The sequence below is a fragment of the Nestor notabilis genome, unplaced genomic scaffold (genome assembly GCF_000696875.1).
Source record: "Nestor notabilis isolate BGI_N333 unplaced genomic scaffold, ASM69687v1 scaffold8017, whole genome shotgun sequence".
In the NCBI taxonomy this organism is placed as follows: Eukaryota; Metazoa; Chordata; class Aves; order Psittaciformes; family Psittacidae; genus Nestor; species Nestor notabilis.
The window spans coordinates 4,020-19,027 of record NW_009936918.1 but is presented as its reverse complement, the minus strand read 5'-3'; the positions used below and the strand labels follow the sequence as shown (position 1 = coordinate 19,027).

Below are 15,008 nucleotides of genomic sequence, written 5' to 3'. Positions count from 1 at the left end.
ACCGGCTGGAATCATGCTGCACAGAGACCCAAGGCTTCAAGGCAGGTACAAAGGTGGCACAAGAAGCAAGCACAGACCTTTCTCCTCCCTGGTCTCTCATAGTTTGAGATGGGAATATACAGAGTTTTATTCCTGTGCCTTCCACTTTCTGATTTCAGGCTGGAATGGGTCAGGTGAAACTGATGGATCTACACCACGACATTTAAACCCCAACTCACCATCCCAGGCTATGTGGAATCTAAATTCTAATGGAACAAGTTCCATGTTCAATGGCTCAGATTTTCTTCCCAGGACTTCTCCTGATAGACCTTTTAGGATGGGTAAGAAAGAGTGCACTGCACAAACTGGTTCCATGTGGTGACTGCCAAATCCCAACCCATGGCAGTAAATAGGAGCCCTTTCACTGCTTTGTCTCTTCAGTTTGGGGTTAATGGCTACATTACAGATGGCTTTTGCTGTACTAAGAAAAGTAGGAAAGTCCTTAAGATCCTGGTATGGCTCTTCTCCAAAAGGAAGGGAACTCTCTGCTCAGCTTCCACCTTAAGCACCTAAGAGAGATTCTCCCTTGGGCCCACTGGCTGTCATTCTCATGGGACCTACTTCCAGTTTGGGAGCACTATAGTTTCTCTCATGCATTCCCAAAAGAGCAGAGATCCTGGGGAGTACAGAAAGCTGAACAGGACCTGCTGTCAGCCTGATTAATGCAGGAGACTCCCAGCAGGAGGTTTTGCCTTCCAAGATGGAGAAATTGTTGCAGACCCCTGTTCTGAATTAGGAATGCCTTTATAGGAATTCTGACCTAAGCATCAGACATTCCTGGTTGCTTTTGGAGTTGCACTGATTTCTGTGATTTCCCCAAGGTGGTTATAAATGGGTGAGTTTTGCACAGACACGATTCTTTCTAGATAGATTAAACCCAAATATTATAATGGATAACTTTTCCTCATTCTTTTCCATAGGTGAAGTTAATTCATTCCAACCCCAGTGCTGTGCCCCCAGAAGATGGTGAGACCAAACATCCTTGCTCAAGAAGAATATTCTCCATGGATTCAGGGCTGCACTATCCACCAAAAGCAACATTTCTTCATTGATACTGAATTTGGTTCCTTCTGATTATCTAAAGATGGTTCTTTTGGGGGGCATGTAGAAATAAACATTGGTCTAAATAATGACTTCTAATGTAGAGTTATCACTTTGAACACAGTTAGAGAGCTAAGCCATCCCCCCAGGGCTCTCTAGGCTTCAGTGGAGTGGCAGTACTGACCACATTAGGAGTTGGTCCTCCTGTGACTGGAATCATCCTCTTATCATTCACCCTTCTCTCAGTTTGCCCTCTTTTTTTCTTCTCTTCACACCCTCCTGCCATCTCTCTGCTCTTTTCTTCACTTGATTCTTATCCTCAGAACCTCATACCCATAACACTGTGTTTCAAGTCACAGTTTTGAGCCTGTTGGCTGCCTCAGGCATGGGCGTCAAGGTTCATCAATCAGTATCTTTCCTTCCTTTTTCTTTGGAGGACTTTGAGCAACTTCTACATTAAGAAATTTGACTCAGCTTCCTAAAATCTTCCTTCCAGTTGTATGTTTTCATTTTCAGATGTGTTGGCACTGCTGATTCATATTCATATCTCTAAAGAGATGTAGAGGCGTGTTTAAATGCTTGCCCCCTACTAAAGAGGGGCTTGCTTTTAGCAGATGTGTTTGAATCAGTAACTTGCCTGCACAACCGAATCCTAGTTTCAGTTTGGAATGCCTTCCTCTGTATCATTCAAGTAAAGATGTGTTGATGATTGCTAATAGAGTAAAATACTAAACTGCTCTGATCACAAAGAAGTAACAAAGTATAGTGGAACAATGTCTTAGAGGTAGTATGTATGATAGCGAATACAAAAGGTTCTTTCACTGTGTGACTAACTCCCACACAGCAATTAGTAGGAAAAGATGAGTATCTCAATGTACAGTAGCTGCAGCCAGCCTACTTGAAATGAGACAGCTCACCTCCCCTTCCTTGGCTTTCTGGGAGGAATGGTAGCATCAAAAACATCCTAACAAGTTCCATCTCATACCCACAAGTTTTAACTTGGAACTGCTTTCATTGAGAAAGAAATGGAATATAAAATATAGTTCAGTATGTTGGACACTTGAACTATCATCCTCTGCTTGTATTCTTGTCTTTTCATTAGTAAACTCTTTGTTCCACAACCTGCTGCTGAATACGAGTTTTCCCTGCTTTGTGATGAGAAGCAGGACATGCTGGGCCAGGGTGCTGTGTGCTAGAGCTGTGCCTGGCTCCCATTGCACCCCTAAACTGGCTACTGTAGACCTAAAGTGGGATCCTGGGGGTGAGGTAAGAAAGGAGGCTGTGAAGGTCTGTAGAGGAACTTGGGCAAGGGGGAACGGTTTTAACCTGCCAGAGGGGAGATGGAGATGAGCTCTGAGGCAGAAGCTCTTCTCTGTGAGGGTGCTGAGGCGCTGGCACAGGGTGCCCAGAGAAGCTGTGGCTGCCCCATCCCTGGCAGTGTTCAAGGCCAGGCTGGGCACCGGGGCTTGGAGCAACCTGCTCTAGTGGAAGGTGTCCCTGCCCATGGCAGGAGCTGGAACTGGAGGAGTTTTAAGGTCCCTTCCAACCTAAACCAGTGTGGGATTCTACGTTTTGTTACACTCCTGATCAATGACAAAATGTACCTTGGTTTTCTAAAGTTTTTGCTAGTTGCCCTCATAACATCATTAAATTATTAGCAGCAACAAAGATTTGGATAAAATCTGGAGAAGCAGTGAGAAAAGTGCTGGAATACTGAAGACTTCTCAGGCTTTCTTTGACAGATCCATCAGTGTGTTTCCTGCTTTGGAGATGGAATAGCAGGAAGCAGAGCAGGCTGCATGGCACAGAGCGATCTCAGGCCTCTGTTCTTGATGGTGATTTTTCTATTCAAAACCCAAAACTGGAAGGAAATGCTTTAAAACCTGTCAACTTCTTATGCAAAATGCAAAGTGCTATTTGCTCTCCATTATATGCCTAACAGCTTATCTAGCTAAACAGTGTAGCATCCCTGTTTCAAGCATGGCATTGTTTCAGTTGTCAGTCGGAATGAAGATGCGTCATTTCCTTTGGGCTGAAATCGTATCTTCTGCACTGACACTATTACATTTGCTCTTCTCCAACACATCTACACTGACATTCTGCCACAGAACTGTGCATTGAGGGTTTGCACAGGGAGAGGACACACACAAAGACAAACCCAGTACAAAATTGCCGTGTGCTTGTGATTCACATCCTCATCATTCTAAGGGATGGGAGCAGCTTTCGCAGCTCTGGCATGAACGTGACCTGACGGGCAGCAGCGTGTTAGTGATGCAAATGCACCCTCCTCCCTGCAGGCTGGATTCTATCAGTTGGCTCTGTTCCCTTGCTGAGAAAACAGCAATCTGAAAGCTCCCCTGACTTCTAAGTCAGTCTCATTTACTCCTAGATAGCTTATTTTTAGCGCTATACACACACCAGGAAATGCGTGCTCTATTTTAAACCAATGGAAGGAGGATTTCTGACAGTGTATTTATCTATGAAGACAATTATTTAATGTCAGATCTCAGTGAGCTGTTAACAATAGGTTAGATGATCCAGAAGCAATACAAAATGATAGTAAAATACTGCAGCAACCAGGGTGAGTGGGGCAAAACCCTCCTCATTCCCATCTCGCTGTTTAGACCAGCACAGAACCACCACCCTTTGTATCAGCTAAGTCAGTGGATGCAGATCCGAGGTCTCAGCAGCTCACTTTTCACATCTCTGTATGGACAAGTACCACGCTTTGATAACCATGTGATAGAGAACATTACACAGGATGACAGGTAAAGGTCAGTGCAGCTTCTTAAAGTTTACTTGTGACAGTTTATGAATCTACAGCAGTGCTTTGCAACACACTTTAGCAATCCTTATGCCCAAGATGTATAATTCTTTCTCCATTTAGCAGACGGTTATTACTGGGGCAATGAAAGGAATGTCATTATGGGAAATGATTTGAGATTAAAAATCAAAACACTGGGAAGATAATTACCTATTGCATAAGATGATGGCTAAGTCTTAATGCACAATACTCTGTGCTTCAAGGTATCAGAAAGTATTTAGCATGTAATGGCACTCTAATGGTTCTAAATTAAATGGATTATTGAGCGTTTCAAGGATGCCCAAAAGAATTGTTCTTGCTGTATTACTCCATTGCCTGATTGTTGCTGTAATGGAAAGAATTCAACGATACATTCCAGTGTTTATTTTTCTCTCTCTCCTAAGAAATTACACCAGTATTTCCCTGCCATTCCCTTACTAAAACTTGCTGAGGAAACTCTTGGAAAAGGAGGCTGGAAGGGATGCAAGAGCAGAGGAACAGAATAAAAGGTATTTGGAGCCATCGATTAATGACAGCACTTAAGATCCTGTCACAGGCAGACTGAGTCCCACTGACTGCACTGAATAGTCTGGATTTAGACATAGCAGAAGTGGAAACAGCCCTGGAGGTCTTAGTAATTTGCTTTAAACATGGACTGCTGTCTCTGGCATCGATGCTCACTCCAGGTGTACATTTGGGCTTTCCCATTCAATAGCTGGCTGCTTGAACACTGGGAAATGGGCTGGGAACAGTCACACAAGTCATACAGCCCATGAAACGGCTGCCAGATAAGAGCTTCATTCTTATTATTGACATGAGTTATAACACTGTTTGTCCCCTCCTTTTCCCAGCCGGTCAAGGGAAGTATAAGAGGAATGTGCCTGTGGTGACCCAATGGCAGAGTCCTGCTCTGTGCTGAACAGTCTGGGCACATGGATAATAATTGGGCTCATCTGTAGAAGAGATCTTCATCTGAGAAAAGCCTTTTATAAGAGAGGATGCCACAACAGAGACTACCAACATGCAGTACTAGGATAGACAAGCTGTTTAGTATCTTTCTGCTGTTAACACCCAGAGAAAATAAACGTCAGTGGACAGATAGAAAGACACACCAGCCAGCAATAAACAGATGGCCACGTTGCTGGGGGAGACAATCAAAGCAAGGGTCGAAAAGGAGTTTGAGACATAAAAGAAGAATGAAGACAACTAAATAGTTCTCTGCAGAAATTATATGAATAATGGCCTCAGAATGTGAGTTAAAATAATCCTAAACACCCCCCCCCCCGCCTGGCTAAGCTCTAACCCCCCCCCCCCCCGGCTGGCTAATGCAGCTGCAGCTCAGTTTTGTGTTCCTGAGATTGTTGCTACAAAGCATTTTGACATACATGTATAAATAACAATCAATGTAGCATGACCATTATATCAATGTATGCTGAAATAACAAAATCACACTACAAAAAATAATTACCATTTTGGCAAATCTGCTTCTGTGATGGAGTGAAGGTTTTGGCTCTTTTCTCCATATTTTGGCTTGATGCAGAGCAAATGGTTCCAAAACAGCTTTTTCTGAGTGGGTGACACTATGCAGCACATGGGACTTCAGTCAGCAGTCACACTGCATTCAAACACAAGATTTGCATTAAAAATACAGCTAAATGCTACACTCTTGAGTATTTTACTCCATTTTTTTGCAGCATGGAGTTCAAAAGCAACATTCATTTTCTGAGAAGCCTGGTACTTGAAACAATAGCCAGAATTACCCAAATTGCTTTTCTCTTCACACTAGAAGAGAGAGCTCTAAAAGAATGCCTTAGAGTTGTTTACTGCTTGCAGTAATGATGCCATTCTCTTCCTTTTCAGCTGGATTTGCACAACTGAAAGCCCAAGAGAAATCTGTGTTAAAAACATGGTGTTTTTTCCTGCCTGGTTTCTACCCATGTCAGTAATGAAGAGCACACAAAACTGATGAACAGAAACACTGAAATTCAACCATCGTAAACAAATTGCATATTTGATGTTTACCAGATGTCTTTCAGGCTGTTGTTGGGTCTAGGAAATGTTATAGAATCAAAGAATGGTTTGTGTTGAAGGGACCTTAAAGCTCCTCCAGCTCCAACCCCTGCCACGGGCAGGGACACCTTCCACTAGAGCAGGTTGCTCCAAGCCCCTGTGTCCAGCCTGGCCTTGAACACTGCCAGGGATGGGGCAGCCACAGCTTCTCTGGGCACCCTGTGCCAGCACCTCAGCACCCTCACAGGGAACAACTTCTTCCTTATGTGTAACCTAAATCTCTCCTCTTTCAGTTTAAAGCCATTCCCTCTTGTCCTATTGCTCCAGTCCTTGATGAAGAGTCCTTCTCCCCTAACGATTGACTAAGTATCTTATGCTCCATAAAGAGAGAACCTGGACGAATAGCTCATGGAAGAGGAGTTGGATGGTGCCTGATAGCATCTGGCCACAGCCTCGCAGGAACAGGAGGAGCCTGAGAAGGCAGTGGGTGAGTGCAAGCAAGGAATGAAGGTTCCCGCAGTAATACCAGGACTGTAGGAAGAACTGTGGGAAACGAAGGAGCTTCCTTGTGCCAGATTCCCCCAAGGAGGCAGAAAGCTGGGAAAAATACAATCTCGCAGTAGAAAGAGAAAACCAAGTAAAGTTTCATGCTGCTGTGAGCTGGGTTAGAGATATGTTCTGTGTCCTATTAGAGACAGAGCAGGGAGAACATGTCTGTGCTTCCAGGTAATGTGGGCTTCTAAAGTGTGAAGCAGCAGACTGAGCATTCAGGGTCAGATACATGAATTCAGGTTCAGTTTGGAATTATCAGCACATGAAACCAGGAGTAAGCACAATTTTAAGCCCTTGCTACTTCCCGGGGTAGCTTTCATTCATGGCACATGTTGGTGTCCTCAAGAGGTTTAAATATGAGTTGGAAAAGGGTCATCTTTCCCTTCTAACCTGACTTATCCCCCAGACCAACTGCTGGGAGCATCTCACAGCTCGAGCCTCCGGTCCTCTGGATTCTCTCTTACACAGAGGGGTATCAGTTCAGGTCCTCTATCCTGCTGTACAAAATGATTGAGTGACAGAATAAACCGAGCCCCAGATTTCATGTTGTCAGCCCTAATCTCTCCAATGGCTCTGAAAGCTTGGGGAATGTAAGAGGTTGGGATCTATTCTACTGGCCGAACTTTGGTGCATCAATCGACCTTTAGTGCAATTCAAGGCAAGTCACTAGTTTCCTTCACCCTAAATGCCAGTTTTCACCTAAACACCTGGTGTTTCATTCAGATGCCACCCTTGAGTATTCAACACTTGGTGGAAAGAAATCAGTTGCCACTGTTTGGTGATACCCTACTTCTCCTATAGAGGAAATCTAAACATTTTATGTAACTATGTGACATTAAGCTGTCACAATCTGCTACACTCGCCGAAGGCTATATTAAATGTAATCCACAGTACTACGCCAGCGTGGGTGGACAACATAATTGGGCATCCTCAAAGGTACCTAAATCTGTGAGCAACCTACATACTGTGCCTGCATAAGATATAGTATGGTTCATCGTGACAAGAACTTCTCTTCTAAAAGTTTTTCTTAAAAAATGGAAGTGGAATGTTTAACCCATTCATCCTTTTTGGATCGGTGACTCCTTCTCCTACCTGGCAGAGCTTCAGTCTTCTATCTGACCTTCCATCTCCCATCTGGTGCACTGCCACTCGGTACCAATGCAAGGATTGGGATTGGGAAAGGGAAATTAAGACTTTTCATAGAGGAGTCTTTTTGAGTCAGTGAAATAAACTCGATTCTGTGTGTCTGTGTGTCTGTGTGCAGCTAAAGATAACACTGCTTTTGTGCTGTGAGCAGGGAACCTTCTCCACTCAAACTTCACAGCTGAAAAACTGGCTGGAGGAAAAATACTCCAGCCTGAGCCTGTGATCTTCACTTTCAAGGCACTAAGCTCAGTCCTTTGCTATCTTTCCCACTTCCACTATTTAGAGATTAGATCTCTCTTAATTTCAGGAAATTCAGCTAAGTAGGTCCCATTCTTTGTATCTTATTTATTAAGATAATCAGGAGCTCATCACAGAGCAGAGTTTAAGATTTGACTGTTGACTAATCTAAAGATAAGAAAACACATAGTACTAACATGGCTGATTGAGGCAGCATCAGGGAAAGTTGGTTCTCTCCCAGATGATCTGAATCATCTGTTGAACCATCCAAAGCCAACAACTACATGGATTACAGCAAGATAACAGGCTTCCGTACGGCACCTATAAACCTGTCCAAACTCCAGCATCAGTTGTGGGTTTGATGGCAATGGGATTATTTCAAGGGACAAACCTAAGCTTTAATCTAAGAGTTAGCAGGATTATGGCCATAAATCTCAATCTTATATTGCCTTTTGGAAGGTCACTGCATTTCTGTGATAATCAGAGCATAGACAAGCACAGGCTGTCTCGATGGCTTTTCCAGCAAACACTATCTATATTCTGAGCTATTTTATCTGCCATTAAGATACACTGTAGAGTTTTGTGGTGAATTAGTCTATTCTGTTCTTACCTGTACTGCTGAGAAAACTATTTCAGGTTTTTCTTTTATTTCCTTCTTAGAATATCCTGAATGATTTTAACAAGCCTTTGCAATCGATGCAAACCCTAATGCTGCAGTAATCACAATATGTACTTGCCAGATACTTCCAAGAAAAAACATCATTTCAGATAAAATCTTTAAAGAAACTCCACTTCTCTCCTTTTCTCCTCCCTCTCTGCTCCACCAGCTGAAAAGCCAATAACAAAATTCTCCACCTCCTACACAGTTCAGAACAAGCTCTGTGTGCATTTCTCCTAGGCATGTTTTGAGACCCAGAAGGGGATGAAAGTAGTTAATGTGCAATGGGAATCTTAATGTCAGCCACAAATCTGTGTCTTTCTCTTGCCGATACGCTGGAAGCTAAATGTTAATGTTGTGATCAATTTAAGTCCAGCCTGGGGAGAAGAAGCAGTTAAAGAGATGTCTCAAGTATACTCGCCTTCAGCTAATCAGACTTTGTGTGCGTCTACAGATGGTACAGAGCTGAAATCAATCTTTGATAACGAAACCACAACTGAAAACTGGACCGAAGACTCCTTCCCAGGATTAGAAATACTGTGCACCATTTATATTACATACTCAGTGATCATTTCCGTGGGGCTCCTTGGAAATGCAATACTCATCAAAGTGTTCTTTAAGATTAAATCCATGCAGACAGTTCCAAACATCTTCATCACCAGCCTGGCATTTGGAGACCTACTGCTTTTATTGACTTGTGTGCCTATAGATGCAACAAGGTACATCGTGGATACGTGGCTCTTCGGGAGAATCGGGTGCAAGCTGCTGTCTTTCATCCAGTTAACCTCAGTTGGAGTCTCAGTGTTCACCCTGACTGTTCTCAGTGCTGACAGGTGGGTCTGATGCAACTCATTCGCCAGGAGATACCTCTGGTGTGAAGTTAGAAACGAAAAAAAGAGCAGAAATGATCAGTTTGTGCTTTTTTAAACTGTAATAGACCAAAAACTGACAAACCCCAAAATCAACCATTCTCCCATTTAATTTTAAAATGTGAGTTAGAAAACTTGGAGCAGTTCTTTTTAAAGGAGTGAGGTGAGAAAGGCTCTTAAAGTCTTCTGACCTTTCATTAGCTTCAACTACAGTACTGTGAGGTTTTTTTCCTCAATTGCACAGAAAAGGGAAATGGCTTAATGCAGAGATAAGACAGTGGATTGGTGCTATCTAGTGGTGCACTAAAGCAGTCAGGGAAGATGAAAAACAAACCTGAAAATGACTGAGTGGAAATCCTTTGTCCTGTGCACTCAGCGAGGCTTTAAATCCTACGACATAAAAGATTGACATGTGGGGCTAGCAAGCCAAAGGAAAACAGAGAACAGATTGGGGAGCAAACAGATGACTTTCATGATTTGATGTTTACTGCACCACTACTCTAATTTTCAGCTTGATGAGGGCTTAGTGTGATGTGACACATTTTAAGTATTGTCTCTTGTAGTTCTTTTATCTTTTCCAGAGATTCTTCAGCCCGCAGGTCCTGAAATTAAACTTAGGTGATGATGAGAGCACTGTCAGTTGGGTCAGTGCTCCCGTTTGACTGCTTGGCCGTGCACTTCTTTCCTGAATGAACAAATCTAAGATGAGATTTCAGTTCAATCAGCATTAGCATGTCAAGGAGCAGAAAAACCTGAAATAAATTGTCATATTAAGAGAGAAGTGTGTGGTGTCCCTGCTCATGGCAGGGGGGTTGGAACTAGATGATCTTAGGGTCCTTTCCAACCCCAACTATCCTATTCTATCCCATTCTATCCCATTCTATTCTATTCTATTCTATTCTATTCTATTCTATTCTATAGCAAGTCCAGAGTTTACCTGATGCGACTGTTACTGTACTACAAAAAACATCAGCCAGCACAGGAATGGCCACACTGGGTGAGACCAAGGGTCCATGGAGCCCGATACCAGCCTCCAGTGTAAGGAGCACAAAAGACACATAGGAAGAATAAAATCACTGTCCAACACTACACTTACACCCTAAGCCTTCAGAGCAAATGTGGTTTCTGGTTATTTAATAACCTCAATGGATTTCTCTTGCAGATGCTTGCTCAGCCTCTTCTTGTACTTGTTTAGCGTTGAGTTTCACTGCCTGTTGCAGAAACAACTCCTTTTTCTTACTATCCTTTGGCTTCATTTGATGACCCTGGCTCTTGTGCCAGAAGAGACAGTGATGATCCCTCCCCATCTCCCCAGCCTATTCATGTTTTATATATATATTCCACCCTTACTGTGAGGTTTTTTGAGTTAAGGTTTGCAGAGCAGCACACGGTGTTCAAGAGTTGCATGGACCAGAGATAGAGATAATTGCTCAATAGTCTCTTTTTCTCTCCACTTTTTTTCCTAGTAATTCCTAACATTTTGCTTTTTTGCTGTTTCTTTAGGGTTTGGTGTGGGGGGTTTTAACTATTGCTGAATATTAACCTGATGTTTCCAATGAACTCTACAGCATAGCTCCAAGGTCTTGGTCCTGTATGATACCAGTTCAGAATCGATCATGGACTAGACGGCCTTTAAAGCTCCCTTTCAACCCCAACTATTCTGTAACTCTATGATTTAGACAGTTAATTCTTCATAGCAGCTGTTATGTAAATACTCTGCTGTATTTGCACAGGGTAACTATATGGTAAACTATATGGTAAACTTAGTGAGAACATCAGAAGTGCACCATGCCAGAGTACTGTGTGCTGGTATGCTAGAAGAGCTCCAAGTCAATAAAACCAGTATGTATCTGGTAAATAGCAGCCCAGCTTGCAGTTTTCTACTAAACTTGCCTAAAGGAGAAAAAAGCCAGATCCTCAGGTTGTGCAAAATGGTACAACTAAGCTGTCTCATCCCCTGGATCCTTTTTCACTGCCTTTCCTTTTGTGCCAGCCTTGTGCCCCCAGAGGAGTCTCTTCTTTCTACATCACCAAGAGCCCCTGATACTTTGGGAGCAGGGTATCATTTCCTGTGCTTCATCCACCTTCTCGGCAGTTGGTTCTTCTCCCACATCCCATTTCCACACAGATTTTCACACATCCATCGATTTACCCAGATTTTTCACACATGTCTGACTAGGGCCACATGCTGCAGGATCGCAGCCATGAATCAACAGCAGTGTCAGCTCCTGTTTTATAAATATGAATGAGTACTGGAGCATTACTTTGCGTCAGATCACTGCACCCAGCTGGGACCTTAAGGTTATGGGAGAAAGGAGGGGTCTACATGCTTGGCTTCATGTACTGATAAAATAGTTAACCTATTAATAGTTTTACATGCTAATTCCCTCATTTACCTCTCTAGGCAGCGCCATAAACATAGGAGAGATGACTGCCTCTGCTGATCCTAACCCAAACTTAGAAGTCATCTTTACTTAGGAAGGCTTTAACAACAAGTCCTGCCAGCCTATTCATTAAAATACATGCTTAAAATTAGCTTCTACATTTCCATCTTAATTGCAAAGAGCTAGTACCTGTTCTCATTTCCAAGATGATTCTCCCAACGTTTGCTTAGCAAGAACAGGGATGGTTCATCCTCAAGTTTGCACTGCCAGTGCTTGCATTGTTTCTGTGCTCCTCCTGACCATGGTGTTGGTTGGTTTTAGGTACAGAGCCATCGTTAAGCCCTTGGAACTGCAGACTTCAGATGCACTCCTGAAGACCTGCTGTAAAGCGGGCTGCGTGTGGATCGTCTCCATGATATTTGCTATCCCAGAGGCTGTTTTCTCAGATCTCTATTCTTTCAGCAACCCTGAGAAGAATGTAACTTTTGAGGCATGTGCCCCCTATCCTGTATCTGAGAAGATCCTGCAGGAAGCTCACTCCCTGGTTTGCTTCTTAGTGTTCTATATTATACCCTTAGCTGTCATTTCTGTCTACTACTTTCTTATCGCCAGAACTTTATATAAAAGCACCTCCAACATGCCAGCAGAAGAACACGGTCATGCCCGTAAGCAGGTAAGCTATGATCAAGCACTCAAGTGTGATTAAGTCTGAAGTCTTGAGTACAAAACCTTCACCTGATAATGGGAGTTAAACGCTCCATAAACTCAGCCCATATTAGCAATCCAAACTCCGCTATGCACGTGCTCATGACTCATTAAGTTGTGAGTGTGTGAGCTCTCCTACAGAGGGATGGGGCTTGTTTTGCTTTGTTATGGCCGTATCAAACTCAGGAGTTCACGTGTTGTAATGTAAACAGAGACCTCATCCATGTGAGCTGACACATTAACTATTGTACTTGTAAATCCTAGTCTAGAGGAGCTTGACATGTGATTTATGATGGAAAGAGAATGTGTGGAAACACCTTGTTAAATATATAGATTTATTTTTCTGTTGGTTTCTTGGTTTAGTTTTTTGTGTTGGGGTTTTCTTTCTATTTTGCTTTTTTGGTCCCTAACGGATTTCGGTTTTTAGGCCCCTTTGAAAAAGAGCCCCAACTACATAAACCCGTGTAACTAATTGCTGTTAACACCAGATGTGCATTATTTTCTCCTAGATTGAATCCCGCAAGAGAGTTGCAAAAACAGTGCTGGTGCTTGTTGCTTTGTTTGCCTTCTGCTGGTTGCCCAACCACATCCTCTACCTATACCGCTCTTTCACATACCACACTTCTGTCGATGCTTCCACCTTTCATCTGATAGCTACTATTTTTTCCCGTGCCTTGGCCTTCAGCAATTCCTGCATCAATCCTTTTGCTCTCTATTGGCTGAGTAAAAGTTTCAGGCAACACTTTAAAAAGCAAGTCTTGTGCTGCAAGGCAAAGCTTCGTCCAAAGCCTCCCAGTGCTGCCCACAGTAACACACCGACCAGAGCCCCGTCCATCACGGGCAGCACGTGTGGCTCAGAAATCAGTGTGACCCTGTTAACTGATTACAGCATCACAAAAGAAGAGGAAAGTGTTTAGTCCGTCTGGGATGAAGAAGGAATCAAGCCCCCACTATTGGGATCCTGGAAGGAGGTGCCTGGCTATGACAGTTTTCATCAGGAGTTGAGGATTTTAAATGAACAATAACGAAATCAAGCTGTGTGGGAGAAGACGTTGCAACAGCTGAACTTCCCAGCATAAGCTCAAAGGGATTGTTCATGTTCCTAAGCAAGACCATGGATCCCCAGCTGGAATTCCTGGACTGGGCAGGACAGGAGTCAGCAGAGCTGGTGCAAGAACTGTTTGTGAGGATGGTTTTGTTCTTGGTGACTTGTTCTTTGACTTGTGACTGAGAGCTCCCTCTGTCAAGTACTTGCATCCACAGCAAGCAAGCAAACCCACCTATGGTCCTAAAGCCATCAACCGAGAAGATTTCTGATTTATTTTTGTTGTCCTGAATGTTAAACATTGCTAAGCTCATCAAAAGGCACACTCAAATGAAAGAAAGCAAAGGTTTGTGGTACAGTGTAGTAAAAGAAGAATAAGCATTATGGGCCAGATCTACACTAGCCTTTGCTCTGGCAGTGTTTTGCTTTGAATCTCTGGGTAAGAACCGACTGCTGTGTAAAGAGATTCCCTTCTCAGTTCCTAAGGAAGTCAAGGGGACCAGCCAGTGATCATGTCTCTGAGAAAGCTATAATCATCTTCAACCACACTTGTAATATTCTTTGCAATCTATGGGTAAAGCATCTCAACAGTGCATCATTCTTTATTGTTCTAGTGATTTAACATCAAGAAATTGGAGTGGATCTGTATTAAAGTTCTATTTGGATTTACAGCGGACTTCTGAAATGAACTGCTCAAACGTCCCCTCCTGCCTTACTTTGCTCTGTCTGACAGAGTCATCTTGAGTGCACAACCTGGATTTCCCTCAGATGAAACTGTGTGTTCAGGCCACAGAACCAGACAAGAGTGAGTTTGAGGTAAAGCCCCCAAAAGTGTACAGTGTGTGGGGGTCAGACTAACCATTTACCTCCACAGATCCACTCCTGCTGTAGTGTACATGGTCATATCTAAGTGATCTGCACATTTTCAAGCATGCTGGGAGGGCTGGATTTTTCTATTGTACTGATTTTCTATTTTTCAAGTTGTTCAAGCAGGATGATGCCTTTTTTAATATTAGGACAGACTGTCTTTATGAGATAGGCTTTCTAATCTCAGATCCACTCATGTTGTGACTCTGCACGCAGAGGCAAGTCAGTGACAGCCTATCATGGGCAGCCTGTGCATCCCTAAAAAACTCAGCAGTGCTGCTGGCACGGACTGTCTTCCCATCAGGGAATACAGGAGGCAAGTATTCCCACCCCCCATTACAAAAAACTTTGACTAACACTCATTTTTATGGATTTTGTGTACTCTGAACCAAAATGTTGCTCTGTGAGAGCCAATAGATTTTTCATTGCTTAAACTAAGGGACTTATATCTCAAACCAAGAATTTGTGCATTAAGGTATAGAAGGGAGGTTGCAACATAGGAATTAAACCAAATAGTGCTGGAAGTTAAAGAAGTTTTGATTTTAAGTAACCCTTGAAGACACAAAAGCTGCACAGAGCCCCTAACAACACACGGCTGGAACCCTATCCAGCCATGCCCCAGGATTTGAGTTCATTACAGGAGGAGAAAATA

General features: G+C 43.1%; 1 protein-coding gene across 1 annotated transcript; it reads left to right on the top strand.

The window, feature by feature from the left end:
- Positions 1–8,888: 8,888 nt before the first annotated feature.
- Positions 8,889–13,361, top strand: BRS3 (bombesin-like receptor 3). The gene is made up of 3 exons (XM_010018582.1): positions 8,889–9,319; positions 12,061–12,412; positions 12,954–13,361. Exons 1-3 carry the CDS (start codon positions 8,889–8,891, stop codon positions 13,359–13,361), a joined length of 1,191 nt encoding a protein of 396 aa, XP_010016884.1.
- Positions 13,362–15,008: the final 1,647 nt, after the last annotated feature.

Coding starts and splice junctions, on each gene's coding strand:
- BRS3 (XM_010018582.1), top strand. CDS start 8,889: ATGTCTCAAGTATACTCGCCTTCAGCTAATCAGACTTTGTGTGCGTCT. Junction 9,320..12,060: donor ACTGTTCTCAGTGCTGACAG/GTGGGTCTGATG, acceptor GGTTGGTTTTAG/GTACAGAGCCATCGTTAAGC. Junction 12,413..12,953: donor ACGGTCATGCCCGTAAGCAG/GTAAGCTATGAT, acceptor ATTTTCTCCTAG/ATTGAATCCCGCAAGAGAGT.